This window comes from Anolis carolinensis, chromosome 3, assembly GCF_035594765.1.
Source record: "Anolis carolinensis isolate JA03-04 chromosome 3, rAnoCar3.1.pri, whole genome shotgun sequence".
Classification (NCBI taxonomy): domain Eukaryota; kingdom Metazoa; phylum Chordata; class Lepidosauria; order Squamata; family Dactyloidae; genus Anolis; species Anolis carolinensis.
In genome coordinates, this window is record NC_085843.1 from 242,817,878 (window position 1) to 242,845,774 (window position 27,897).

Here is a 27,897-nt window from a genome sequence, read left to right on the forward strand (position 1 = left end):
CCTGGAATACTGTGTCCAATTCTGGGCACCATAATTGAAGGGAGATGTTGACTCTAAGCTGGATTGTGTCCAGAGGAGGGCAACTAAAATGATCAAGGGTCTGGAGAACAAGCCCTATGAGGAGCAGCTTAAAGAGCTGGGCATGTTTAGCATGCAAAAGAGAAGGCTGAGAGGAGACATTATAACCATGTGTAAATAAGTGAGGGGAAGTCATAAGGAGGATGGAGCAAGCTTGTTTTCTGCTGCCCTGGAGACTAGGATGTGGAATAACAGCTTCAAACTACAGGAAAGGAGATTCCACCTGAACATTAGGAAGAATTTCCTAACTGTGAGACCTGTTCAGCAGCGGAATTCTCTGCCCCTGAGTGTGGTGGAGGCTCCTTCTTTGGAAGCTTTTAAGCAGAGGCTGGATGGCCATCTGTCGGGGGTTCTTTGAATGTGATTTTCCTGCTTCTTGGAAGGGAGTTGGACTGAATAGCCCACAAGATCTCTTCCAACTCTATGACTGTATGATTCTAAGTACAATAGAGCCCGTTATCCAAGATTAAGGGGCGGGCCCCATCTCAGATAACTAAATGGCTCGGATAGGGTGAAGTCTCACGGAGGGATGTCCCTCCGCAAGACTTCGCCCCTTGGGAAGCCTCTCACCATTGCTCCTGCCTAGACAGGAGCTCGGTTGACCAGGGCTCTACTGTACTGTAGTGAATAAGAGAGAGCTTTAGACTAGATTACCCTTGTGCCCCATTCCCACCCTATGGTTCTGTCATTCTATATAAAACCATTAATTAAAATGCTCCCTTTCACTGTCTTTGATCTTGAACAATTCCTGGCTACTAGATGACTCCTCATAGCAAGTTTCCTTCACAATGATATCCTCAAAAGACGAATGAAGTGCTAGCGATAGGGAAAAGGTAGATGATATAACATTCAGGCTAATGCCATGCCATAGTTTATGTACATATCATCAATAGGAATAATGTCAAACTATGACAAACCTCTGTCTTATCTTTGTGCATATGGCACTATCGCTGCCTTTATCAAATGCAAACATACTTCACCTCTCTCTGGTTGGTGACGCCCTAAAGAGCAAATGAAATAAAGGTCTAGGAATAGGGTATTTAAAAACAAAAACAAAAAAACTACGAACTACTACTCGTAAAATTTCCAACTAGCATAGCTACTTTCTTGGTTGAGTTGGGTTTGCAGCTACAGTCCAAAAATAATATTTTCAAGGCTCTGGCATTAGATGTACTCTAAGAGTGTATAAGATGTCAAGCTAGAAACATACTGCAGCTATAGTCTTTACTTCTACTATGATACCCATTTTGCTGTCAGAAAGCCTATGCTGTCATATAGCCAGGCACTTCATTCCCACTCTCCTGTATTACAACAATTATTAATAGACTATGATTTCTTTTCTTTTAATTTTATTCATTTTGCTATTGCCATGCTACTGGATTAGGATCCATGCTGACAGAGTCATTTGCGGTTCAGTGAACTGATTCCAAATGTTCCCATTAAGAAACAAACAAAACAAGCAGCAGCAAATTGAGGACAAGTGGGTCGTGGCAACTAAAGACCCAGTCTAGAAGGTGGAATGAAATCCCAGAACGAGTTCCCAGTCTGTAACAGCACATAGTTGCCGGGGGATCTTGCATTTTGGTCCTGAGCCATAATGGTTATCCTGTAACCCGTGCCGGCACAACCCATTTTGCTGCCTGTGGTGATGAATAAGTTTTTTGTGCCACAAAAAGTTGTTGAACAGAGTGACAGCTGAATTTTATTTTAATAGTGGCAACTCAGCAGTATCTTACACTAACTTGAGAACAAACTAGCTTAGGGAACACAGGGCAGGCTAGAAAGCTCTTTCCTCTAAAATCTCACTTCTACTGTCCTCCACATCTATCGCCTCCCTCATTCACTCCTCCTAATGTACAACTTGGAATTAAGTTATTATGTTAGTTGTTCACCTCATCTTTCAGATTCCCCCAATTAATGCTGAAACTAAAATATATGTTCTCATGAATTACAATTCTTCAGGGAAATTTCACACGGGGATAAATTTGGCGTCATGTGGCAATTTAGCCATAGTCACCCACTGAGCCAGTTGGCTCTCATCAGATGACACCAGTGTGACTCCATGGGTGAAGGAGTGCGGAGCCAGTGCATGCTCCCATGTTGCCATTGGAATGCATGAGGGAAAGCCGCATGCTCACACATCCCCCATCTGATCTTCCTTGGTGGGAACCGAGTGATGCAAGACATAAGGCACTGGGTTCCCCACACCCCTTGACAAAGCGGAGCACCTCCGCCAGCCATCTGACAAGGTCGTGGTGCACAAAACTCTGCCTTGAAGGAAAGACTGTTAAAAGAAATAAATCCCAGCATGGAAAAATGTCACCAAATTGCAAGTGCAGCAGAATTGTGTAACCAAAGGTTCAAAATATTAATACCACCTGTAAATACTGAGCAAATACCTAAGCTAAGCTTAAGGCAGAGCTGCTCAAAGTGGCAGCACCTACAGTCTTGGTGCTGGCCTGCAACAAGCCATTTGTTATTAGGGTTGTGCTTTCAGGGTAAACCTTGACCCATTTCATGTCCCAGCTTTCAGTGGGGGGCCCAATCCATTTTTGGGTGCCTCCCGAAATCAGGAGGGCAGATATCTGTTTTTGCTCTGGGGTGCCGAAAGATTCATTTTCTATTGGTCCATGGGGGGGGGGGGACTTCCCAGGCTCCCCTTCATATCATTTTAGGCATTGAAACTGTTTTACTCTAGAGGAAAAGAACTCATCTGCAGGCAGGCATGCATTTAAAGAGGCTTCTTACCTGTTTCTCTACTCTAGAGGAGAGACACATTGCTGCAGGCAAGCACAAGCGCTTTCTGGGCCGGCACGCCACACAAGCACTCTCCTAGGCAAGGAGACAAGTTTTGTTTCTTACTCTAGAGGAGGTACATGTCTGCAGGCAGGTGTGAGTGCTTTTTGGGCCTGCACGCCACACACACGCTCTCCAAGGCAAGGTGACAAGTTCTGTTTCTTACTCTAGAGGAGGTGCATGTCTGCAGGCAGGTGTGAGTGCTTTTTGGGCCTGCATGCCACACACACGCTCTCCAAGGCAAGGAGACAAGTTCTGTTTCTTACTCTAGAGGAGGTGCATGTCTGCAGGCAGGTGTGAGTGCTTTTTGGGCCTGCACGCCACACACACGCTCTCCAAGGCAAGGAGACAAGTTCTGCTTCTTACTCTAGAGGAGGCACTCGGCTGCAGGCAGGCATGAGCACTTTTTTAAGCCTGCACGTCTGTAGTTGTTGTAGGTATGTCTATGTTTATGTATGCATAAGTATTATTGTTGCATTTGGGCAGTCTCCACGTTACAAACATCTGACTTACAAATGACTCATAGTTAAGAACAGGGGTGAGACAACAGGAAGTGAGAGAAATCTACCCCTCGGAAGGGAAATTCATTCCTGAAAGAGTTATCATGGGGAAAAGGTGTCACCACTGGAGATTTATCACCAATCCTTGTTTCCACAAGTCAAATTTTTCAAAATCCAATTATTATAGGAATAGAAAGTAAAATGAAATCTTCTGAACAGGGGCACAGACAGCAAAACAAGCACCACAGGGGTTAACCCTTCTTTATGCTATTCGAAAATAGATAGATAAATAGATAGATAGATAGATAGATAGATAGATAGATAGATAGATAGATAGATAGATAGATAGATAGAACCTATTTTGACTTACAAACAAATTCAACTTCAGAACAAATCTTGTTTGTAACTTGGGAACTGTCTGTATTTATTTGTGTCTTTTTTCTGTTATTTTTTTTAATTAAAAAAGAAATGTACCTTTAAAGAGGGGGCGGGATTTTTTTTTTCAGTCCAAAAGACAAATTATAAATTTCCCACTGTATATAAGGAACATTATTTTACCACATTATTTTATATAATTGAGCATCCATACACATACGCATGGGTGTGTTTGTGTCTGTTTTGGAACCAAACCTTAGTGGTTGCCCACTATATTTTGCCAACTATATACAGCGCCTGGAGGACACCAGGTGCAGGAAACTGGGTCCTGGACCACTGTAGTCACCCCCTCTTTGTTAGATCATTGTCATTTATATGGATCATTATTTGGTTACTAATTATTCTGGGAATGTCAGCAACATCTGATCGGGGTGTCATATAGTGACAGTGGCACATACACATAGAAAGAATGGCACAGAGAGAAAGAGACACCAGATTTTTGAATCTGGTCAGAAACAAAGACTTGCATGTCATAAACAATACGTAGCTACTCCCTAACCTGTTTTGATAGAATGGCACATCCTTATGATTAGATCTTATTTAAAATCTATGGGTTTTTTGTTTTTGTCTGGGAACTGGCGACTGTACATGTATGCCATATACTGAAGCTCAGGTACAATCATCTTTTTACAGCTTGTGAGGGTTTCATTGACCAAATCTGGTTTGAGGTTATAGCCCAATATTTTAGCAGTCCCTGACTGGAAAGGCTTTAGGCGCTTGTCTTTGACTTTGTTTCCCTCAACTGCAGTTTCCTCTGAAAGGCACATTTCCATCAGCTCCTTCTGTCTTTTCTGTAGACGCTCAACTTCTTTGTACAAAGTCTTAAGGTCCATCCTTTCCTGAATCTTAATCCAGAAGGTGTTGTTGAAGTGCTTGTAAAGTTCCCAGTCCAAAGTACACCACTCCTTTGTCTTTTCTTTACTTTCTGGACTCATTGTCTGAACAGTGCTTTGGCTCCTGGCGTTCAGCTTGAAATAGACTACATCATCCAAATCCCAGCATAAAGTATCCTTCAAAAGGATCATGGACTCATCAAAGTAGTCGGCAATTAGCATCAAATGGAAATTCTGCTCAACATCCTGTATTACCGACTGCACATAGTACTCATCATACACTGCATTGTTGTCATAGCCCAAGTCAAACCACATTTGGTTTTTGGCATAAATGTTCCAGTTCTTTTCAGTGAGATTGTAGTAAGACCACGGAGATGCAAGAAAATCATTCACATTCTTGGAGTTTCTAAAAGCTGGTGTAACATCTTTGTAATAAACGTAGGAAGATTCCAACCAGGTAGCTGGGTCTCTCAGGATAGAAAAATAGAAGGTGTCATTTGGCATTACTCTTCTTACCTTTTAAATTAAAAAAAGCAAAAACAAAATACAGTAAGCATAATCCTTGTTGAATGATTGGGAAAGAGTTCCTAAAATTAAGACAACTGACATAACATGTCTATTGCAGGTCCCTGCAAGACTTTCCTATATGTAATGCAATTTGGTGTGCTGTCTATACTTCACTGCACATTTTGCTATAGTTTTTCAATGAATGTTTCATAGAGTCTTAACCAATTCAACATAGTTTGCAGCAGCCACAAAAATGAAGTTTCTGGAATATAAAACTATATTCAAAGTAAGTACTGCAAAATTATATAGGAAATAACACTTTCAAACCAGGAACAGAAAATGCTTCGAATTTTGTTACACAAATTTTGTTATACCGTGTTATTAGTCGCATTGTCAAACCACAGTTTATTGTGATCAGGAGTCCTGCCCCCCTCCCAGGTTAACCCAGGGGCCCCCAAACTTTTTAAACAGGGAGCCAGTTCACGGTCCCGCTGACCATTGGAGGGCTGGACTATATAGTTTAAAAAAAAACTATGAACAAATTCCTATGCAGTGCACACTGCATATCTTATTTTGAAGTAAAAAAACAAAACAGGGATAAATGCAGCCTCAGTGTTAATCATAATCATAATAGAAATAATAAAGACGGTTGGAAGAGACCCCTTGGGCCATTTAGTCCAATCTCCTTCTGCCTTTGTGCTCCAAAAGTACTAGAAAATCATCCCTTAATAATTAATTATTAATTAAATAATAATTAAAATACCAAAGTTTTGGAAGGCACGCACCAGGCGAAGGAGGAGACGGGAAATGGATGCCCTCCAGGCAAGAGACAAACCTTTCCAATGCTAATTAAGGTGATTAACTGCAACATTCACGTTGACTTCCAACTGACAAAGAACTCTTCTCACACCCTGGACTCTCCACAGATATATATTAACCTTCCTTGCCTAGTTTCTCCATGCTTCACAACCTCTCAGGATGCCTGCCATAGATGTGGGCGAAATGTCAGGAGAGAATACTTCTAGAACATGGCCATACAGCCCAGAATACATACAACAACCCTGTGATCCCAGCCATGAAAGCCTTCGACAACACATTGTCATTATTATTATTATTACGACACAGCAAACAAGATAGATATGCTGGATTTCGTATCACAAAATCACAAGTCGAACACTTCCCAAGTGTCTAGGACTGTGTGATATTATTATTATTATTATTATTATTATTATTATTATTATTATTATTATTTATACCCAACTTTTTCTCTCCACCAGGAGACTCAGAGAAGCTTACACTAAAAGCATTTCCATACCATTTAAAATTTACACATATACAAACATTAAAACAGAATTAAATATCCAGGGCCTGAGGTTCACCACTCTTTTCTTGAAGTCTTTGGAGAAATGTATCCTAAATGTTAGCATTATTTAACTTTACAGACAAAAAAGTGGACACCTTCGAAGCAGTAAGCAAAGACTAAAGTTGTGCAGGCTTTCCTGGTTTGTTCTCACCTCTTGGGCATTAAACCTCAAGTGGTTGCACATGACATTGAAGTTTCGTCCAATACTTTTGAACTCCTCAACAAATGTTGCCCTGAAGAGCTGAGGGTAGCCCAGGTGGAAGCCATTCCCATTTGGAAGAGCCGCTGTGAGGTTGTGCTTCTCCGAGAAACGGAAGAGGATATTGAGGATAGTGCTGCTAGCCGTTTTGTGTGTCTTGAGGAACATGACGTTTGTAGTAGGTTGACAGGCTTTGAAAACAGGCTGTTGCTGCCTATATAACATGAATGAAAAACAGAAGACAGGTGCTATTTAGAAAACAGTTTTCCCATCTGATGGAAATATAGTTCCCACCACTGCTATGTCATTCAGTAGAGCCACTTTGTATGGTGAGTGAAAGAACAGGCACAGGCAGTACAGGCAGTACCCAAGCAATGAACAAGACAGGTTCTGTGGGTTTATTCTTAGGTTAAATTTGTATGTAAGTCACAACAGGTACATTTTTAAATGCAACTCCACCCAAAGATATATAAATAATAGCTTTGGACAGCATAGGAAAGCATTAGCACCCTGTAATGTTCTCCCATCCAAGTACTAACCAGATCTAATTCTGTTTAGCTTCCAAGATCAAACAAGGTCAACCGTGTTCAGGGTGGTAGGGCTGTAATGTTTGTTTTGCTGTCTGAGCCCCTGTTCAGAAGATTTCACCTCACTTTCTGTCCCTGAGATAATTGGATTTTGAAAAATTTGGCTTGTTCTGGAAACAAGGATCGGAGATAAGGCTTCATTTGAGCCATCTCTTCCTCATGATAACTCTTTCAGGAGTGAATGTCTCTTCCCAAAGATAGATTTCTCTCACTTCCTGTTTTCTTACCCCCCCCCCCCCCTTCTTAACTAGATGTCATTTGTAAATTGGATGTTTATAACTCATATATCTTGTAACTGCATATATCTCCCAAGCATTGCTCACCTGGATTCTTTGTACAGCAGCAAGTGAAACCTAGGCGACAATATAGGCCCTGAGGTCCTATAGGTCTGAACCTTCTTCTCCATATCAGAACGAGAGCATCGCTTTGAAAGATATAGACTGATACTCACAGAGAGAAAGATTTTTATCTGAATTGTGATGATAGTTCACTAAATTCACTAAACCAATGGAATTAACTATGTATTGACCCACTATTCAACAACTGATTCAAGACGCCTACTCTATATAGTGGTATCATGAGCCTAATTTTAATAATAATAATAATAATAATAATAATAATAATAATAATAATAATAATAATAATAATTCTATTCTTGTACCCCGCCTCTATCTCCCCGCAGGGACTCAGGGTGGCTTACAAATTTTGGTAGATAGTTTTGGCTAGATTGCACCTCTCATGTATTTTGAAAAGCAGAACTTGCAAAAGTGTTAAAAGAGAGCTTGGGAAAATGTGTGTGTTTATAGGTAAAGATAAAGGTTTTTCCCTGACGTTAAGTCCAGCCGTGTCCAACTCTGAGGGTTGGTGCTCATCTTCATTTCTAAGCTGAAGAGCCGGCGTTGTCTGTAAACATCTCCAAGGTCATGTGGCTGCCATGACTGCATGGAGCACCATTACGTTCCTGCCGGAGTGGTACTTACTGATCTACTCACGTTTACATGTTTTCGAACTGTTAGGTTGGCAGAAGCTGGGGCTGATAGTGGGAGCTCACCCTGCTCCCCGGACTCGGACCAGTGACCTTTCAGTCAGCAAGTTCTGCAGCTCAGTGGTTTAACCCACTGCACCAGTGGGGGCTCCAGTGTGTTCATAGATCATACTTATTGAAAGCACCAACGACCTCGGACACTTCTGACCTGGGAATACTAGGTGGGTGAGAAGTGCAGGGAAATAGAGGTAAAATGGAGGTCCTATTCCTCGCATCAAGTATCTCATTCTGTAGGCTTTCCTTTATGCTGAGTGTATATTTAAACCAAGAGCCAGGAAAGTGTGGGCAACAGGTATGTAGCCCCCACTTCTTTTTAGACTCCCAATCATTTTCTGAGCCTCCAAAACCGACTATAGCCCCCCCAAAAAGTCAGAACTGCCAAATAAGGCTCCAGGACTAGTTGATTTACCCATAAGCTAAAATACAAAACCAAAGTAACTTACCGTTCATTTGCAGACACTAATATCCACTAAAAGGATACAAGGGTGGCATTTGGTTCCTGCTGCAAGTGCTCGACTCTCAAGTAATGGATGGGCACTTGAGACACACTTGGGATTCTGCTGTTGTTCCATCTACTTTGTGCACAACACATTCCCTCCTGAGCTTGATGGGATGGCAACATGGAGAGTGCTGAAGCCTCCTTCCCCACCCCACCAGCCAGAGTTTGTCCTGGGGAATTCTGACATTGATACTGGAATGATTTAGGAATCCATAGTCTCCATAAACAGTTCCAAATAAAGCTTTCACACTATTAAATGCTTTCATCCCCAGAATTTTACAGATTCCTCTCCTTCCTTCATAACCCTCAGCTCCTTTTTCATCACTTCTTCCTTCATTTCCCTTTAGCCATTATACATTCCAAGTGATGTATCCTTTCATATTTGCCACAAAAAGAACTTGTGGCCATCATAAGACATAACAATGGATTTTTTGTGTGTGTGTCAGGAGCTATTTGAGAAATTGCAAGTTGCTTCTGGTGTGAGAGAATTGGCTGTCTGCAAGGATGTTGCCAGGGGACGCCCAGATGTTTTTTTTTTATGTTTTACTATCCTTGTGGGAGGCTTCTCTCATGTCCCCACATGAAGCTGGAGTTGATAGAGAGAGCTCATCTGCGCTCTACTGGGTTGGATTCAAACGGGCAAGCTTCAGGTCAGCAACCCAACCTTCAAGTCAGCAGTCTGCCAGGACAAGAGTTTAACCCATTGTGCCACCGAGGGCTCCACAGTGGATTGCCATCACCATAGATATATCTTACAATGGCACCTGTCATGGCCAGCTCTGATAGTGAAGGCACAGAGTTGCTGGAAAGATCAGCAGAGGAGATGGAGGTCAACAACTTCAGTCTGCTTTCAGCAGTAGCATTCACTCCCCAGCAGTCTGAGCAAGCTGAGGCAAGCACATCGGAACAAGCTAGTGAAAGGTTAAACATTCCCCCACTTTTGTTGCATAGGAGAGGGTGAGCAGGGTTTGACGGGTCTAAGTAATCAGCCAAGAAATGAGCATTACAGCTGAGATGGTAGGATAAATAGGCTCTCAGTGTTGAGTCTTGTTGGGGCAGACAACATTGTTGTTTCTTGTCTTGAGACCTGACTCAGACTACCAGCATTTCTCACCCTGGACTGTGACCTTGGGTCTTGTTTGTTCCTGCCTTGACTCTATAGCTTCATCAGCTTGACTACAGCTACTTGGACTGTGAAACTCAGCATTGACTCACCCTATCTGTTTGTGGATTGTATTTCTGTTTTCTAGCTTGACTTTCAAGGACTACCAAGTGTAGGCTTCTCTAATAGTGGACTGTTGATTTTGCATCTCTTCCTGTTGTTTGCTCCTGATAACATGGCCGAGCTCATGACGCCATTTGCCACTTTCCCCCCAAAATACCATACCTTTTCAACTTGGTAGCATCCCAACCTAAGGAAACCTGTTTTCACATCCAATCATAAGGGTTTTATGTAAATACAAAAGATTATAAATTCCTGTTCAGGTTTAGCAAAAAACTGAACTTTAAGAAATTATTTTCCAGGGTTTTTTGTCCATTCTCCAGAATGCCAAAATTAAAGACTGATGGATTCCCTATATTTGGAAGGTTTTTTGATTAAAAAATTCACAGCAACAGGGACACTGGGAAATGTCTTCGGGGCTGGTCATAGAGTATACTGAGAACAGGTAGATAGAGAGACTCGTGATCCTGTCACAAATTGCCTCTCACAAGGCATCAATCAATGACATAATCATTTTATAAAATTAACTTACTTGGTAGCCTTTAATACATGATGCTGAACAAATCCTATCATGGCAACAACTCCCAGCCAAAGGATGAACCATGCATATTGATGAAAATACCTGCAAAAGAACCAATGCAATAGTATGTGTGCAATTAATAAGGCTTTAATGTACCACAGATTGTCATGGCTTCCCCTAGAATCCTGCAAATTGTAACTCCTTCACCCCCTTGTCCCGTAGCTTGTTTGTTTGCTGCTTGTTTATTTATAAATCATCCTGCTTTAGTGGTCAAAGTAAGGCAGTTAAAATTCTGAGTGAAAGACAAAATTATATTTTAAACTAATTCTATATTGTTACTGAGCTACAATGCTCTCCCGCTATCTAATATCCACAGAGGACAATCAAATCATTTTCTTATTTGAAAATAAAGAAATACATGAACATATAAAGAAATGTGGACACTAACCTAATGCCAATAATAACATAATAAAAAACTAATAGAAGCATATTTCAGTTTCCCAGGAAATGAGAAGTCACAATTCTTCAAAGAAGTTCAAGGAACTTCCAAGAAAGACTCCATCGTGACAGTGGTGGGTCAGATATTATCAGTAAATTTGATTTCCATCCATTTGCAGAGGTCTAAACAAAGACAATGGCTTCATGCCACACTATTTACATTAATACAACAGTCCTTGCTATGTCACATATCACAAAATGAATCTTCTCAGAAGAGTTTTGAAACCTGCGGAACTAACATTTGGTAAGCAAATTTATTGCTTTCACATATCAACATTGACTACTATAAAGATCTAAAAGATCTTTGTCATTGTAACCTTTTTTCTCCTCCTTCCTTCCTTCTTTTTAAAGAGAAAGAGAAAGAAGTATCTGTAATGCCAAAATGGGGTTTTAACATTTAATTTACAATGTAAATTACATTCTCTACAATGTTCCAAAATTTAAAAAATCAATAAAAACGGAAAGATTAAGACTATGTAGCCTGTATTCAAAAGGTACCATATACAGGAAGGTGGGGATAGAAAATGAAGCATGATTAAGGAACTACAGTACCACGCATTTGGCTTAATGTGGTGCAGCAAGTTAAATGACTGAGCTGCTGAACTTCCTGACCAAAAGGCTGGCAGTTCGAATCCAGGGAGCGGGGTGAGCTCCTGATGTTAGCCCCAGCTTCTGCCAACCTAGCAGTTTGAAAACATGCAAATGTGAGTAGATCAATAAGTATCACTCTGGCGGGAAGGTAGATGAGCACCAACCCACAGAGTCAGACAAAACTAGACTTAATGTCAGGGGAAACCTTTAACTTTACTTTACAACAATATAGAACTCACAGTCGGGGCTAAATATTATTTATTAGAGCACTGCTTGTAATGTGGCAACTGTTATTCACCAAACAACTAAATGAGGTCATAAATTCTGAACTGGAAGGTGGAGAATGGGAAATTGAGTTAAAAATTGGAGAGCAGTCCAAAAAAATTAATGGCTGTGTAGAAGAGAAAATCTCAGGCTGGATCTACACTGTCCTATATCCCAGGATATGATCACAAATTATCTGCTTATCCCAGATTATCAGGCAACATGGACTCATAATCTAGTTCAAAGCAGATAATCTGGGATCAAATCCTGGGATATAGGGCAGTGTAGATCCAGCAGTGTCACTTGTCAAACTGCCAGGTAACAAAAAACCTGCTGAAATCCCCTCTTCTATTCACCCATTAAAGGTTATGGGGTGTCACTAATTTTCACTCTAATTTTCCTAGTAAGCATTTATTTATAAGACAAAAGATGGTGACAGTCTCATTAAAACATGTGAAGAATCCAATACCGAATCAAATGTTAAAGTAATGCAGATTAGAGATTGTCATGCAAACCTTTTTTCTTTTTTTCTCTATGATCAAGGTAAATTATTCCCTTCTGGTGTGGCTTTAGCACCACATAGTACACAGTACAGTCATGTGTATGTGTAGTTCAATTGTGCTTATTCCCAAACAAGTAGGACTACAACCCTAGTAGCATCAATACAGAGACTTCTAAAGTGGGCTTGCATTTCTATGAGCTGAATGATTAGCCTTTGTATGTGCTAAGTGATATGAACAAAAGTTGTAGCCCAAAATGTGACATTTCCAGACTCTGTGTGTTTCATCGTTAGTGGCTGATTAATGTATTTCACAAAGTAAAACAAAAATAAAACTTACACGAGGCAGGCAAACAAGTACTGAAACTGGACTGATAATTTTGGTGATGGGCCCTATTGCACAATGTTATTTGCATCTTACTACTAGTCTGCCTCCTCCCTATTGATGGGAAAAATCCGTCAATAGCTCACAAGCCTACAACATTCCCATTACCTGTATTATGTTTTTTTTTATTGTGTCAGAGGCAACTTGAGAACATACTGCAAGTCGTTTCTGGTGTGAGAGAATTTGCCATCTACAGAGACGTTGACCAGAGGATGCCCGGATATGTTACCATCCTGCTGGGAGGCTTCTGTCATGTCCCTGCAAGCTGGAGCTGACAGACTGGAGCTCACCCCATCTTGTAGATTTGAACCAGCAACCTTCAGCCCAGCAGCCCAACCTTTAGGTCAGCAGTCTAGCCGGCACAAGGGTTTATCCCATTGCGCCACTGCGGCTCCTACAATGAGTTAATACCATGCATTGTCAAAGGCTTTCATGGCCGGAATCACTAGGTTGTTGTGCATTTTCCGTGCTGGATGGCCATGTTCCAGAGCATTCTTTCTTGACGTTTCACCCACATCTATGGCAGGCATCCTCAGAGGTTGTGAGATGTGATACCTCACAACTTCTGAGGATGCCTGCCATAGATGTGGGCGAAACGTCAAGAGAAGACGCTTCTGGAACATGGCCATACAGCACGGAAAATGCACAACAATCCAGTTTGTAACATTTCTGTGCTGGCATCCCAACAGTAAAAAGATATCAAATAGTAGGGCTCTCCTTCTTTCACCCTTACTCCCCTTTCCTCACTACCATACTCCCGAGCTGTTTTGTTTTCAGTTAAAATTTTACAGTTATATTTGCATTAGTGAAGCCTTCTGTTCAGTGTGGTCATCAAGTAATTAAAACACTTAAAACATCCAGGGTGGTCTAGCATGAGAGACAAATACTGTGAGTTCTAGAATAAATTCTAAGAAAGTTTTGTTTAGTCTACTTTTGACCAAATTATTTTTGCTCTGTGTTTACAAGGCTAGCACCCAATGCCAACGTCCACTCCAAATAATGTTTTGTGGCTATCACTTACGAGCCTGCAAGTTCCTGTCCTTACTCTGGAGTTGAACTATGCATATTGCTGATGCAGCAATTATCCATTTCACTCAGCTTTGTAGCAGCAAAGGATATATTCTGTGATCTTTGAAATGCTTCGTTAGATATCTCTGAGAAGTATAAAGGAGTCTTTTGCTATCTCTGAACCTCTGTAACACTGTGAAACCTGAGCACAATGTCAGGACTTGTTCTAAATGTGCAAAGAAATCTTTAAGAAAGGGTTTTGTTAACTTAAGGGGGGAGATTAGAATGAAAACCAGAAATTAAGCAAATTCCAAAGATTTTACTTTCAGGGTGAGTGAAATTAAAGTCAATTGGGATGGAGAATTTGGGGTAAAGGCAAGGTTTCTGAATGAGTGTTGCCTCTGCCAGGTGTAGGTAATAAGAGCTTTCTGTGCCTACATTGCATTCTTTTTTTTTCTCCTTCTGCTGGTGTTCCAGGATTCTTGGATTTGCTTTTTGGCACTGACAATCCACATTCACATAGAGTTTTAAGATGCTCACTTATGTATGTGTGTCCCCATTAGAAAGGTTTCTCAAATGATGCACATCAGAGCTTTCCAAACTTTTCATGTTGGTGACAGGCTTTTTAGACATGCATTCTTTCAGAGCCGGGCTTTAGTACAGCTGGTAAATCACCAGCAGCAATAAGATCTACTGACTGAAAGGTTGCCAGATCAAAGATTGGGTCGGAGTGAGTACCCGACTGTCAGCCCAGCTCACTGTTTACCTTAGCAGTTCAAAAACAGCTTAGAGCTCTAAGCAGAGAAAGTAGGTACCACTAAAAAGTGGGGAGGTATTTTATGACACCAAAAAATGCATCAACATGCATCTATTTCATCCAGCTATGCCCAGGTTCTAATATTGTTATGGTCATGGCTAGAAATAAATAGTCGGATACACCTGCCTTTCCTTCAACTTTTGATTCATCCTTAAATTAGGAACAAGGGAAATTGTGAATAGTCATTGTGAAGTAAGTACTTTCTCAGAGACTGCAGGTAGCTTCCACGTCAATAGGCAGTTGAATCGGCTCTGAGTTGGTCTCAATGGCAAAGGAGCTATTCAAAGTGCTGAAATCACTTCATCACTTTGGATGTCTCATTAAAAAATCAGCCTGAAGCCAGAGTAGATTCATTGTTCCACAGATGTCGCCAGGCACAATTTAAGGAATAAATAGAAATGTTACAGGATAATTACATAAAATGACAATCCTGTGGCGCCTTGGAGAACAATACATAGACTAAGACATAAGCTAAATAAAACATTTAGAAAACAACCGTTACTCATAATATACCCACAGTGGAATTCTTTGGAATTGCCCCAATAAAACATTTAAAGAGTTGTTCTTCCAGTACTAGAGCACAGGAATTTGATATTATAGGTAGGCCTTTTCTCCCCTGTCAGTTGGTCTTAGTAATAATTGGCACCACAGGAAGATTAATACGATCCTGTCAGTGCGTTTGGAGGGCCAGCTATTATGAATTATAAAGCCAGTTGCCACAAAACATTACACCCATAAGCATCCTAAGGGACGGCTTTCCTCATACTGCTTCCATGGATCCATTTTGCTCTTCTAAACTCCTGAGGTGTTTATTATTATTATTGGACAAAATAATTATTGCATATGCCAACGGCACTGGTCAGTTGTTGGATTATTTAATTATGAATTTTGATGTTTTTATATATTTTATGTTTTAATTTTGGAATGTAATTTTATGCTGTGAATCATTGTTGCTTTTAGTTCTTGGGTCCCATGTAAGCCATCCCGAGTCCCTTTGGGGAGATGGGGTGGGATATAAGATTATTTATTTATTTATTTATTTATTATTATTATTACTACTACTACTACTACTACTATTGCTGTGAGTTTTCTGGGATGTATGGCCATATTCTAGAAGCATTCTCTCCTGACATTTCACCCACATCTATGGCAGGCATCCTCAGGAGTTGTAAGACCTCACAACCTCTGAGTATACCTGCCATAAATGTGGGTGAAACATCAAGAGAGAATGCTTCTGGGAAATGGCCATACAGCCCAGAAAACTCAAGTAACCAAGTGATTCTGGACATGAAAGCCTTTGGCAATTATTGCATATTTTTCTTGTGTTTTCAGAAAGATAAATGGCCAGATCTCACACAGTCTTGCAAGGAGGGGGGTCACCTCTGGCTCCTATCGTCATCTCCTATTTTATATGAAAGAGTCATCTTAAAGAGCTTACATAAGAACTGCTAGTGTTTTTTTTTGTGTGGGTCTTTTACAGCCTAGAAACAGGGTTTATAGGCATATGTTAACAGCATTTATTATTTATCGTGTTGAAGACCACAGGTCCAAAGGGCATTTACACTAACATGTTTGAAAGAGCAGCCTGCCACCCTGAACCACACAGTCGCCTGAAGTTGTCGCTTTATATATACATATAGATATAGATATTTCTAAAACATCTGTTATGCGAGTACACTACTATTTGCTTGAGGAAACCTTTACCCCTGGCAAACAGTAGTGCACTGGCATAACTGTTTCAAATATAAGTTAACCATTTAAAGTATTTGGCATAATCGAGCTCTTACTTTTACAATCAAAACAAACACGAAGAAATGAAAGGTCAGCTGCTTTGGAATGAAATCACTCTTAGCATTGGGAGGACAACATATTTTGGTTTGGGTTGTTGTGAGTTTTCCAGGCTGAATGGCCATGTTCCAGAAGCAGTCTTTTCTGACGTTTCACCGACATCTATGGCAGGCATCCTCAAAGGATTTTGGCCGTGAAAGCCTTCGACAACATATTTTGGTTTGTTTATAATATATTGATGTGTCAACCTTTTCAGCAAAGAGCCTTTCACAAAAATACATCCAGACGTTGAAAGGGCCCCTGCATTTGGGAAATGGCTGTGTAAATGTATCTGCATTATCTACTTTAATTTTCCACTGAAACCTTAAGATATACCATCTGATTAATATATCACTTTCCTTCCAGGTAACTCAGAATGGCATAAATCACTCTCATGGGCTTAATTGCACAGGGAACAAGGATTTTCCAAGCATAACTCCATCAGTTTAACCACTGGACATAGAACAGATAAACCACATATTCTGAGCTAGAGTTTAGAAGGTTAAACTGGGAATATTAAATTCGTTCATAGAATTATAGAGTTGGAAGAGACCGCATGAGCCCTCTAGTCTAACCCCTTGCCATGCAGGAAAAGTACAATCAAAATCCCCCCAACAGATGTCAATCCAACCTCAGTTTATAAGCCTCCAAGGAAGGGGCTTCCACCACACACTGAGGCAGAGAATTCCACTGCTGAACAGCTCTTACAGTCAGGAAGTTCTTCCTAATGTTCAGGTGGAATCTCCTTTCCTGTAATTTGAACCCATTGCTCCAAATCCTAGTCTCCAAGGCAGCAGAAAACAAGCTTTCTCCCTCTTCGTTGTTGCTTAAGGAGTTGTCTTTTTCAGAACAAACTATGACATTTACAAAGCGTGGTACAGGGTCTGTCAATATTGATTCACTAGTTGCCTTCTCCCATTGGGAATGTTTTCCCAGATTGATTGCAAAGTCAATAATTGTTTAGTTAAGTTTTATATCACCCATTCACATTTCTTTTTTCTTTTCATGTTCCCAGATACAGTATACATTAATCTTTTAAACACTTTGCCAGTTAAAGTTATTGTGTAGTGATGTCATCATTTAATAAAGAGGCATCTACAAGGGTTGAATGAAAAGTAATGCCTCCACCTTCATAACTCCTCAACTGATGGAAGTACTGGTATGCAGCAGGTACTGGCTTGTTCAGCAGACACTCCTCTACAGTTCCATTTGGCAGGAAGCCTTAACATTGAACAGTTGTGTTGTTAAACTGTGAAGTATGGAACCCTGTGCAGGCGGTCAGTCAATGCAACTTAAGCAATGTGTAGTCATTGAATTCTTGACAGCAGAAGGTGTCACCCCAAAGGAGATTCATCAGAGAATGCAAGCTGTTTATGGTGATTGTGTTGATATGAGTACTGGGCATCGTTGGGCGAGTAAGTTTAAAGATGTTGAGGTGGGAACATCGGACTTGCATGACAAACAAAGAGTTGGACGTCCTGTGACAGCAATCACCGAGTTTCACAAGCAAAAGGTTGACAGATTGATTCAGGACGATTGTCGTATCACTTAGAGAGAAATTTCAAGCATAATCGGCATTTCACAAAAACGTGTGGGTCACATTATTGCTTTGCTTGGCTATCGGAAGATCTGTGCACGGTGGGTACTGTGAGATGCTGGTTGCAGAAACAGAGTGACAACTTCTTCCGTGACTGCTTCAGAAAACTTGTTCATCGTTGGCAGAAATGTATCCAATTGTCTGGTGATTATATGGAAAAGTGAATATTGGTAGTTAAAGAGCACATTCTAAGGATTATTTCTGTGTTTGATTTATTAAAATATTCCCATCCAAACCGAAGTAACGAAAGTGAAGGCATTACTTTTCATCTCAGATAATGATTGATGGAAGTACAGCAATATGTGAGTAAGCAGTCCTACCAGATACTCAGCCCGCTTACAACACATTATCAGTTATTGGACTTTATTACTGTTCCTTACCCTTTATGGTTTTAGTGTTTACTGATATTGCTCCTCTGCCCCTATTTTTGATCGTCCTTATACCTCTTAGAAGCCCTACTCAGAGTTCTACACAATTTTATCCCCTGAGAGTTTAGTTATTATTATTGTCCTGGTTTTAATTCTGTTGATCTGTTTTATTGTTTTATGTATTTACAACGTTTTTAATTGATTGTTCTGTGTTTTAATTTGTGTTGTTGGGTTTGTCCCCATGTGAGCTGCCCCAAGTCCATTCGGGGAGATGGAGGCGGGATACAAAAATAAAGTTATTATAGTTATTATGTAGCTGGCTACAAGAAGATGCAAGGGAGGGGAGGCCCCCCCACCATCTCCAACTGACGCTCGGGTGCCAGAGGTAAGAGGGAGCCATGAGGACAGTTCCATCTTGTCTTTTTACATCAGCTGAGGCCCCTCCCACCATCTCCAACTGACGCTCGGGTGCCAGAGCTAAGAGGGAGCCATGAGGACAGTTCCATCTTGTCTTTTTACATCAGCTGAGGCCCCTCCCACCATCTCCAACTGACGCTCGGGTGCCAGAGCTAAGAGGGAGCCATGAGGACAGTTCCATCTTGTCTTTTAACATCAGCTGAGGCCCCTCCCACCATCTCCAACTGACGCTCGGGTGCCAGAGCTAAGAGGGAGCCATGAGGACAGTTCCATCTTGTCTCTTTACATCAGCTAGAGGCCCCTCCCACCATCTCCAACTGACGCTCGGGTGCCAGAGCTAAGAGGGAGCCATGAAGACACTTCCATCTTGTCTTTTTACATCAGCTAGAGGCCCCTCCCACCATCTCCAACTGATGCTCGGGTGCCAGAGCTAAGAGGGAGCCATGAGGACAGTTCCATCTTGTCTCTTTACATCAGCTAGAGGCCCCTATCCGCAATAACATGCTATGCTAGTTTTATATCTGGAGCATAATGAAGAAGGCGCGGCCGGGAAGACATCTTTCCACCATGTCTCCTGTATTAATTTAATGATATAATGATATATAATAATATTATACTATACTAATATTATAATACATTGTATATACATGTAATATTAATAATAATATTATGATGTAATACAATGTAATAATTATTATAATTCACTATTATAATTGTATATTTATATTACATGCAATATTACTAATAATATTGCAATATAGTTGTATAATATAATAGATTGTATGTATATATACTTGTAAACCGCCCTGAGTCCCCTTCGGGGTGAGAAGGGCGGTATATAAATGTCGCAAATAAATAAATAAATAATAAATAAGTACCTCTGAACATATGCAGGCCACATTTCTGAACACTGCATTCTGTCTGCCTCCCCATTCCCAAACACAAAGTGTGGTCTACACCAGGGGTCCCCAAAGTAAGGCCTGTGGGCCAGATGTGGTCCTCCAAGGTCATTGACCCAGTCCCCACCCTAAACTTTAGACTTAGGGTCACCCTAAGTCTGAAATGACTTGAAGGCACACAACAAAAACAGTCCTAAATGACTTGACTTTCTCATCAGCCAAAAGCAGGCCCACACTTCCCATTGAAATACTGGTAAGTTTATATTGGTTAAGATTGGTCTTCATTTTAAATATTGTATTGTTCTTTTTATTGTACGTGCCAAAGAAAAAGAAAACCAGGAAGGCAAGATGGTTATTTGCTGAGACACTGGAAGTAGCGAAAGGAAGGAAGGAAGGAAGGAAGGAAGGAAGGAAGGAAGGAAGGAAGGAAGGAAGGAAGGAAGGAAGGAAAAGGAAAGTGTGATGGGCAAGATATGCCCAACTAAATGCACTATTCCAGAAGTTAGCCAGAAGAGATAAGGAACTATTTTTTAAACAAGTAATTCATGGAAGTTTTGTACTACAAATGAGATATGTGCAGTCTGCATAGGAATTTGTTCATATCTTGTTCAAACTATAGTCTGGCCCCTCAACAGTCTGAAAAACCATGAATTGGCCCTCGGCTTAAAAGGTTTGAGGACTTTGATCTGAAATTATCAGGGACAGAGCGCACCGCTCGCATGCTGGAGTCAGGGATCTCAAGGTCCAGATCAAGTATCAAACAGCATACAATTCTCAGCATCTATTTACTTTCAGTCTAGTTTAAAATCTCTTAAACTTGTACTTGAAAATAATGAAATAAAGCAATAGTTACATTCATGCCTTCTGTTGTCTGTCTCTGTTTTACAGACACACATGTGACCAAAAAGGTCAACACAGTTTTGGGTTGCATCAACAAAAGGATAATGTCCCAATGAAGGGAACTATTATTGCCACTCTATTCTGCTTTGGCCAGGTCTCACCTGGAAAGCAGTGACCAATTCCGGACACAACAATTTAGGAAGGATATTGACAACTGGAAAGTGTCCAGAAAAGGGTGACCAAAACAGCCAAAGGTCTGGAAACAAAGTCTTATGACGAACAACTTAAAACTGGGCATGAAGAACAATGAACAATGAGGTGATAGCTGATAACCCAGGTGGTCACATATGAAAGGACCTTTTCAACACTGCCTCTATCCCATGCATGGGCAAACTTTGGCCCTCCAGGTGTTTTGGACTTGAACTCCCACCATTCCTAACAGCCTCGGGCTCTTTCCTTTTCCCCCTTCAGACCTTCAGAAATGATTAAGATATTTGTTAATCTAAGGACCAAACAATATAATATTGAGTTGTTGTATGTCTTTCGGGCTGTGTGGCCATGTTCCAGAAGTATTCTCTCCTGACGTTTCGCCCACATCTATGGCAGGCATCCTCAGAGGTTGTGAGGCATGGATGAATTAATTATTAATTGCAACATTAACACTGGCTTCCAGCTGACAAAGGACTCTTGTCACACCCTGGACTCCCCACAGATATATATTTACCTCCCTTGCCTAGTTTATCCATGCCTCACAACCTCTGAGGATGCCTGCCATAGATGTGGGCGAAACGTCAAGAGAGAATACTTCTGGAACATGGTCACACAGCCCGAAAGACATATAACAACCCTGTGATCCCAGCCATGAAAACCTTCGACAACACAAATATAATATTGACACTGGCACCTTAATTGTCAAATTTGGACTGTGGCTGGGATGTTGAACTAATCATTTTAATGCCAATTAGTAATATGTTTTATTGATTTTAGGATCAGTCTTTTATTTTTGTAATGTGCTGTTTTTATGTGAACTGATATTGTCATTTTCTAATATGTTGATGTTATTTTACCTGTATTTTATGTGTTTATGGCACTTGTATGTGCTTCTGTAAGCCGCCTGAGTCCTTTTTGGGAGATGGTGGCAGGGTATAAGTAAAGTTTTATTATTATAATATTGTTTCTAAAAATGGCACTGAATTGTTATATTAACTAGAAAAAATGGGTATTTAAAAATGAACTACATTTTAAAGTTAAAATTATAATCACTTTATGGTAATTTGTCTTTTTTATTTTCTAAGTTAAAAAGAACCCTCTAATGCAGTGGTTCTCAATCTTTTTAATGCAGTTCCTCATGTTGTGGTGATCCCGAACCATAAAATTATTTTCATTGCTACTTCATAACTGAGTCCCCTATGGGTGAGAAGGGTGGGATATAAGTATTGTAATAAATAAATAAATAAACTGTAATTTTGCTACTGTTATGAATCATAACGTGAATATCTGGTATGCAGGATGCATTTTCATTCACTGGGCCAAATTTGGCATAAATACCCAATACAATCAAATTTAAATACTGGTGGGATTGGGAGGGGTTGATTTTGCTATTTGGGAGTTGTAGTTGTTGGGTTTTATAGCTCACCTAAAATCAAAGAGCATTCTGAAATCCACCAACGATGGAATTGAACCAAACTTTGACTAACAGAAAATACTGGTAGGGTTTCATGGGCATTGACCTTGAGTTTGGGAGTTGTAGTTCACCAACATCCAGAGAGCACTGTGGACTCAAACAATGATGGATCTGGACAAAACTTGGCACGAATTCTCAATATGCCCAAATGTGAACACTGGTAGAGTTTGAGGAAAATAGACTTTGACATTTGGGAGTGGAGGTGCTGGGATTTACAGTTCACCTACAATCAAAGAGCCCCTTGAACCCCACCAATTATAGAATGGGACGAAAGGACAAGTGGAGAGATCTTCAGCCCTTTCTGCCAAAGGGGTTGCCTAAGACGATTAGAAATATGTGTTTTCTGGTGGTCTTTGGCGACACCCTTGAGGCCTCCTCGTGACCCCTGCAAGGGTCTTGACCCCCAGGTTGAGAAATGCTGCTCAAATGTAATGTTTCCAATAAACAATGGCTGGGTTTTGGCACAGGACAAGTAGCTGTGATATTGGAGCCATGTTCCATTTCCTGATCTGACCCCCTGAGCCAGGCAGTTAACCGAAGTAAAGGAGCTATGATGCTGACAACCCCCTTTCACCAGAAACTCCTTTCACGAAACTCCCAATTTCTGTATGGCATGCAGAAGTATAGAGTCTTACTGCAATTCCTTGTCATACTATGGCTTCCTGGGAGGGAGATGGATACTTCATCCAATAGCACTCCACTCTCCAGCACAAAAGAGCTACTTTGCTGCCTAGTTGGATTTTTAATGCCCACTTTTGCAGTGATGTCCATGGTGCCACGACCATAAATATACATTGGAAATAGTTACGACATTGTACTCTTGGAAGAAAGGGCACCATGGCAACAATCTGCTGTGATCTGTGACTTGCTAGCAGATTATTCCAAAAATATAACACTAAAAGTTGCTACATTTGCAATTGCAGCCCAAAAGATCAGAGCTAAAGTAGCAAAATCCATGCTTGAGGTCAGAAATGGAAATGGAGATAGTTTGGGATGATACAAATCAGACACTGTCATTGTTAGGTTTCTGCTATCATAATTTTAAAGAGCTAGTTTTAATTTTTGAATAAGTTTTAATGCTCATATTGGAAAGTGTTTATAAAGGTTGTATATTACTGATGTCATGGCCTATGGCTAGTACAATAAACAATTCATTCATTCATTCATACGTTATACATATGTCTTACAACGTCATAACTGCATAAAAGGATACCAAGTGTTATGTATATGAGTCATAAAGTTAAACAGACTATTAAAACTCTGGAGGCATTCAGTTATGCCAAAGGTGTAGCTAGGGGCAAGTCGGAGGATAATAATAAACATGTTATGAAATAGACTAGCTCACTGGTGTTCAACCTTCCAAATCTTACATTCCACTACTCTATCAAAGAAGAAGGGTCCAGCCATTATAGTGTGGGAATAGAGATGCTACTTTTTTGTTCCGAGAAGGATCTTCATGTATTTATAGGCATTTGGTTGGCCAAATTTGTTGGCAGGAGGAACAAGGGATTAGGAGAAACACTAACTGTTCAAAGACCAAAAAGGCGAAGGTAGATAATCCACGGCAGGTAGGATCAATGGGATATATCACTTTACACTTGCAAGGAATGTGTGGGTTAAAGGAGAAGGAATTCTAATGTTACCAAAGCCCTGCATCCTGGTCCTCTTGACTATTTCTGTGTTTCATCAACATAAGAAAACACAACTTTTAGGGTAGCCAAGGGAGCCTTATCATAAGGAGTGCCCTTTATTTGACAGTCAAAAAGGTTGCCCCTCATAGGACTGGCAAGTGTCCCTCATTTCAAGATAGGTAAAGTTAAAGGTTTTCCCTTGACATAAAGTCCAGTTGTATCCGACTCTGGGGGTTGGTGCTCATCCCCATTTCCAAGCCGAAGAGCCAACGTTGTCCGTAGACACCTCCAAGGTCATGTGGCCGATATGACCACATGGAGTGCCGTTGCCTTCCCGCCGGTGGTACCTAGTGATCTACTTACATTTCCATGTTTTTGAACTGCTAGGTTGGCAGAAGCTGGGGCTAACAGCGGGTGCTTACTCCACTCCCCGGATTTAAACCTGTGAATTTCAAGATATCTCCCCTAAACTTTCCCCTAATATAGACAAAATGAGATGCAAAAAAGCAAAAACAATTTTTTTTAATGCTTGGCAGAAATGTGTGGCTCACTAATGAATGTGGACAATATTCACAAACATATGGCTAAATTAATAGAAATCAATACTTTCATATGATATTTAGGAGCTACACAAATGTAATAACTACTTTCTGATTGTCTGCTGCATGCTATGAATTCTGACTGTCCTAATTGCTATTTCAAAACCAGGCAACACTAGCTGAGAATCAATGGATTATTCAATGAACTACCTCTTCCGTAATAGATATCTGCCCTGAAAGTTGCAGGAGACAAATGCCCTTTATATGCGGTTCATATGGGAATTAAAGTTCGAATGACATAACACCTAAACCACCATACAGATCTTTATTAATTACGCTGGAATGGTTTACACAGTGTTTTTATTTTCTAATGTATTAATTTGCAAACATGTACGGTACTTTTGGTTTAGATCGGTATTGTTATCTTATATCTGAAAATCATATTACTTAGTGGTCACAGAGATCTTAAACAAAAAATTCACAGCATTTTCTCTCTCTTTCTCTGTCTTACACAAACACACAGACAGAGCTCCCCTTACATAATTTGCAGACCTGTCCAGCGGGGAATGGAGTGAAAATTGGAACAAGCAGGTTTTGTGTGAGGTGCTGGAAAACTATGATCCAGGAAACAATAACTCCGGAGGTCTTACATTTCAGGACCTCAAAGGGATCTAGAGTTCATTCAGAGGGTATCTGCTTCCTTGGAGACCAAGTGTTTCTTAAAGAGACTGCCTTGCTATGCGTCCTAAAGTTGGAGCTCTTCTTCTACAATGCCAAAATTCTTATATTCTTTTGTTTTAATCCTCTCAATTTATACTTAAGAGAGTCCACATTTTTATGGGAAGGGGGGGGGGAAGCATTATGAGCAATTTTGAGGATGAAAAATCAATGTCAGATGCTAAACAGACAGGTAGGGAATAAAAGCAAAATTGTAAGGAATTATGAGCAAAAGTCATCATTGATTGCCGTATGATTATATGGGAATTCTGGAAAAACACACATTCCATCGAACTTGAGGCATTCCTCAGGTGCTTCCTTTCAGCCTAAAGATCCAAGGCTAGCCAAAACTACCCTGAATTAAACCTACATCCCAAGAATGTGCTGTTATTCAGTCCATAGAAATATTAATCCCTGAGGCAGTGAGAGGGTGTGCTCAACAAAGCATTCTATAGCTTAATTGCTGGTACTTCTTACTTACCTCCAAGTGTTTTTCATCTTGTCCCTGTTTTGCCGCAGACATGTGGGTCCCTTGCTAGTCCACTGGACTGGCAGCTGTTCCTGTTCAGAGACTCATTCTCAACAGGGGAAAAAGGGAGTGTCTTGATTCCTAAGTACAGGGCTGAGACATAAATTTGAAAGGGACAGATGGCATTTGCCACAATAAAAAGTGTTTATACAGGACTTAAGAGTTAGAGGATCTTTTTCCCCTTAAGAAGCAACGCACCAACTCCTTTTTGTAACAAGAAACACATGGCATCAATATCTAAAGAAAGAAGTTAGTTCGGTTTGGTTAGCTCTCATGGTACATCAGCAATGAAATCTTCAGATAGTTTCCTTATAAATAACGCTTTGACATTCAGCAGATTGGTTCAATATCTTTGAACAGTAAAATGAGGTCTAAAATTCCAAAACAACCTAAAGGACAAAATGTGTCGAAGATGTGCTTAATGAAGATAATATTAAAGCCTTTGTGTTAAAAAAATGAGATCCAAATTTTAAGAAGACTAGAAGGCAGCTATAAAACTGACAGAGGAGAAAATGACTAAGCCTGTGGCCTTCAAACGGAACAATATTTGATCTCTATACCTTGTTGACAGGAAGCTTCCCAATGGTTTGGAAATCACATATCAGACATATGGCAAGCAGACTGAAAGCCAAAAATAAAGTAATAGCTTCTGTTATAGAACTCCCGTATGCCGATGACAACATAGTCTGTGCTCATTCAGAGGAAGACCTATAAAACATTTTAGATACCTTTGCTGAACCATATGAAAAGCTTGGCCTCTCACTTTAATATAAAAAAACACAAAGTGCTCTACCAGTAGGTACACACCAATTTCTCTGCAACGCCAGCAAAACAGCTTAATAGTATAATGCTAGAAAATATTGACCGTTTCTGCTACCTAGACAACCACCTATCCACAAAAGTCAACATTGATACCAAAATACCACACCACCTGAGCTCTACGAGTGCAGCATTTCTTCGAATGAAGCAGAGAGTTTGACAATCAGAACATTCATAGGGAACCCAAATGCTTGTTTACAAAGCTATTGTCCTCCTAACTCTACTGCATGCCTGTGAAACATGGACCATCTACAAACATCACTCTCAACTTCTGGAATGATTTTATCAGCGTTGCCTCTGAAAAATCCTGCAAATCTCTTGGGAAGACAAACGGACAAACATCAGCATTCTGGAAGAAGCACTGAAGTGGAGATTCCCCAACATCAGCTTTGCTGGACTGGTCACATTGTCTGAATGTCTGATCACCATTTCCTAAAGCAGTTACTTTACTCACAACTTAAGAATGGAAAACGGAATGTCAGTGGACAACAAAAGAGATTTAAAGACAGTCTTAAAGCTAACTTTTAAAATGTAACATAAACACCAAGAACTGGGAATCCCTGGCCCTTGAGCGTTCTAAGTGGAAGTCAGCTGTTACCAATGGTGCTATGTACTTTGAATTGGTACAAATACAGGGCAAAAGCAAGAGCAAGAGAAAGGCACCTCAAGCAAACCCTTGTCATGATCGCCTTCCACCTGGAAATCTATGTTCTCATTGTGAAAGAAAATGTGGATCCAGAATAGGCCTTCACAATCACTTCTGGAGCCACCACCAAGACTCTGCCCTTGAAAGACAATCATTCCGGCCACAAATGATTGCCTTTGATGATATGATGATTTGGTCACATTTGCCAAGGGATAGCACCTTTCCTCCTTTTCCCCATGCCACGTGCCCCAGTGATTTTGGGGATTTCATTTTTCCTATGGAAGGAGTAGAAAACACACAAAGCAAAAGTATATAAAATTACAGCTGTTCCACTGTAGGAGATGCATGAGAATTATCAGAGCATTATCATAAACGACCCAAAACACCACGAGTTCTACAAAACAACCTGTAGGATCCTGAAAACTGCAAGAATATTGGAAACCAAAGGATGAATTCATGCATATGAAGCCTGAAGGTATAAGGGAGGAAAAAGAATTGCATTTCTGGTATGCTGATTTAATGTTATCTGCACAGACTACAGCATTATGAAAATTACATTGAAAGAGCTCAAAGACCATTAATTATATTTAAACATCAGAAACCGTAATACAGTTTAGGAGGTATTTTCCTCCACTCTTCAAGTAATTCAAGCATTCAGTAACATTAAAAATCCTGAATATAAAACCAGAAAGTTCCAATATATCAAGACCTAGCCTTGAAGCCTTAACAAGTGTAAAG

General features: G+C 40.4%; 1 protein-coding gene across 1 annotated transcript; it reads right to left on the minus strand.

The window, feature by feature from the left end:
- Positions 1 to 1,425: 1,425 nt before the first annotated feature.
- Positions 1,426 to 27,897, minus strand: gal3st2 (galactose-3-O-sulfotransferase 2). Its single transcript, XM_003218322.4, has 4 exons — positions 25,647 to 27,897; positions 10,597 to 10,686; positions 6,664 to 6,925; positions 1,426 to 5,158 (listed from the first exon to the last, which is right to left on the minus strand). The coding sequence occupies exons 1-4, from the start codon at positions 25,661 to 25,663 to the stop codon at positions 4,346 to 4,348; spliced, it is 1,182 nt and encodes a 393-aa protein (XP_003218370.1). The 5' UTR covers positions 25,664 to 27,897; the 3' UTR covers positions 1,426 to 4,345.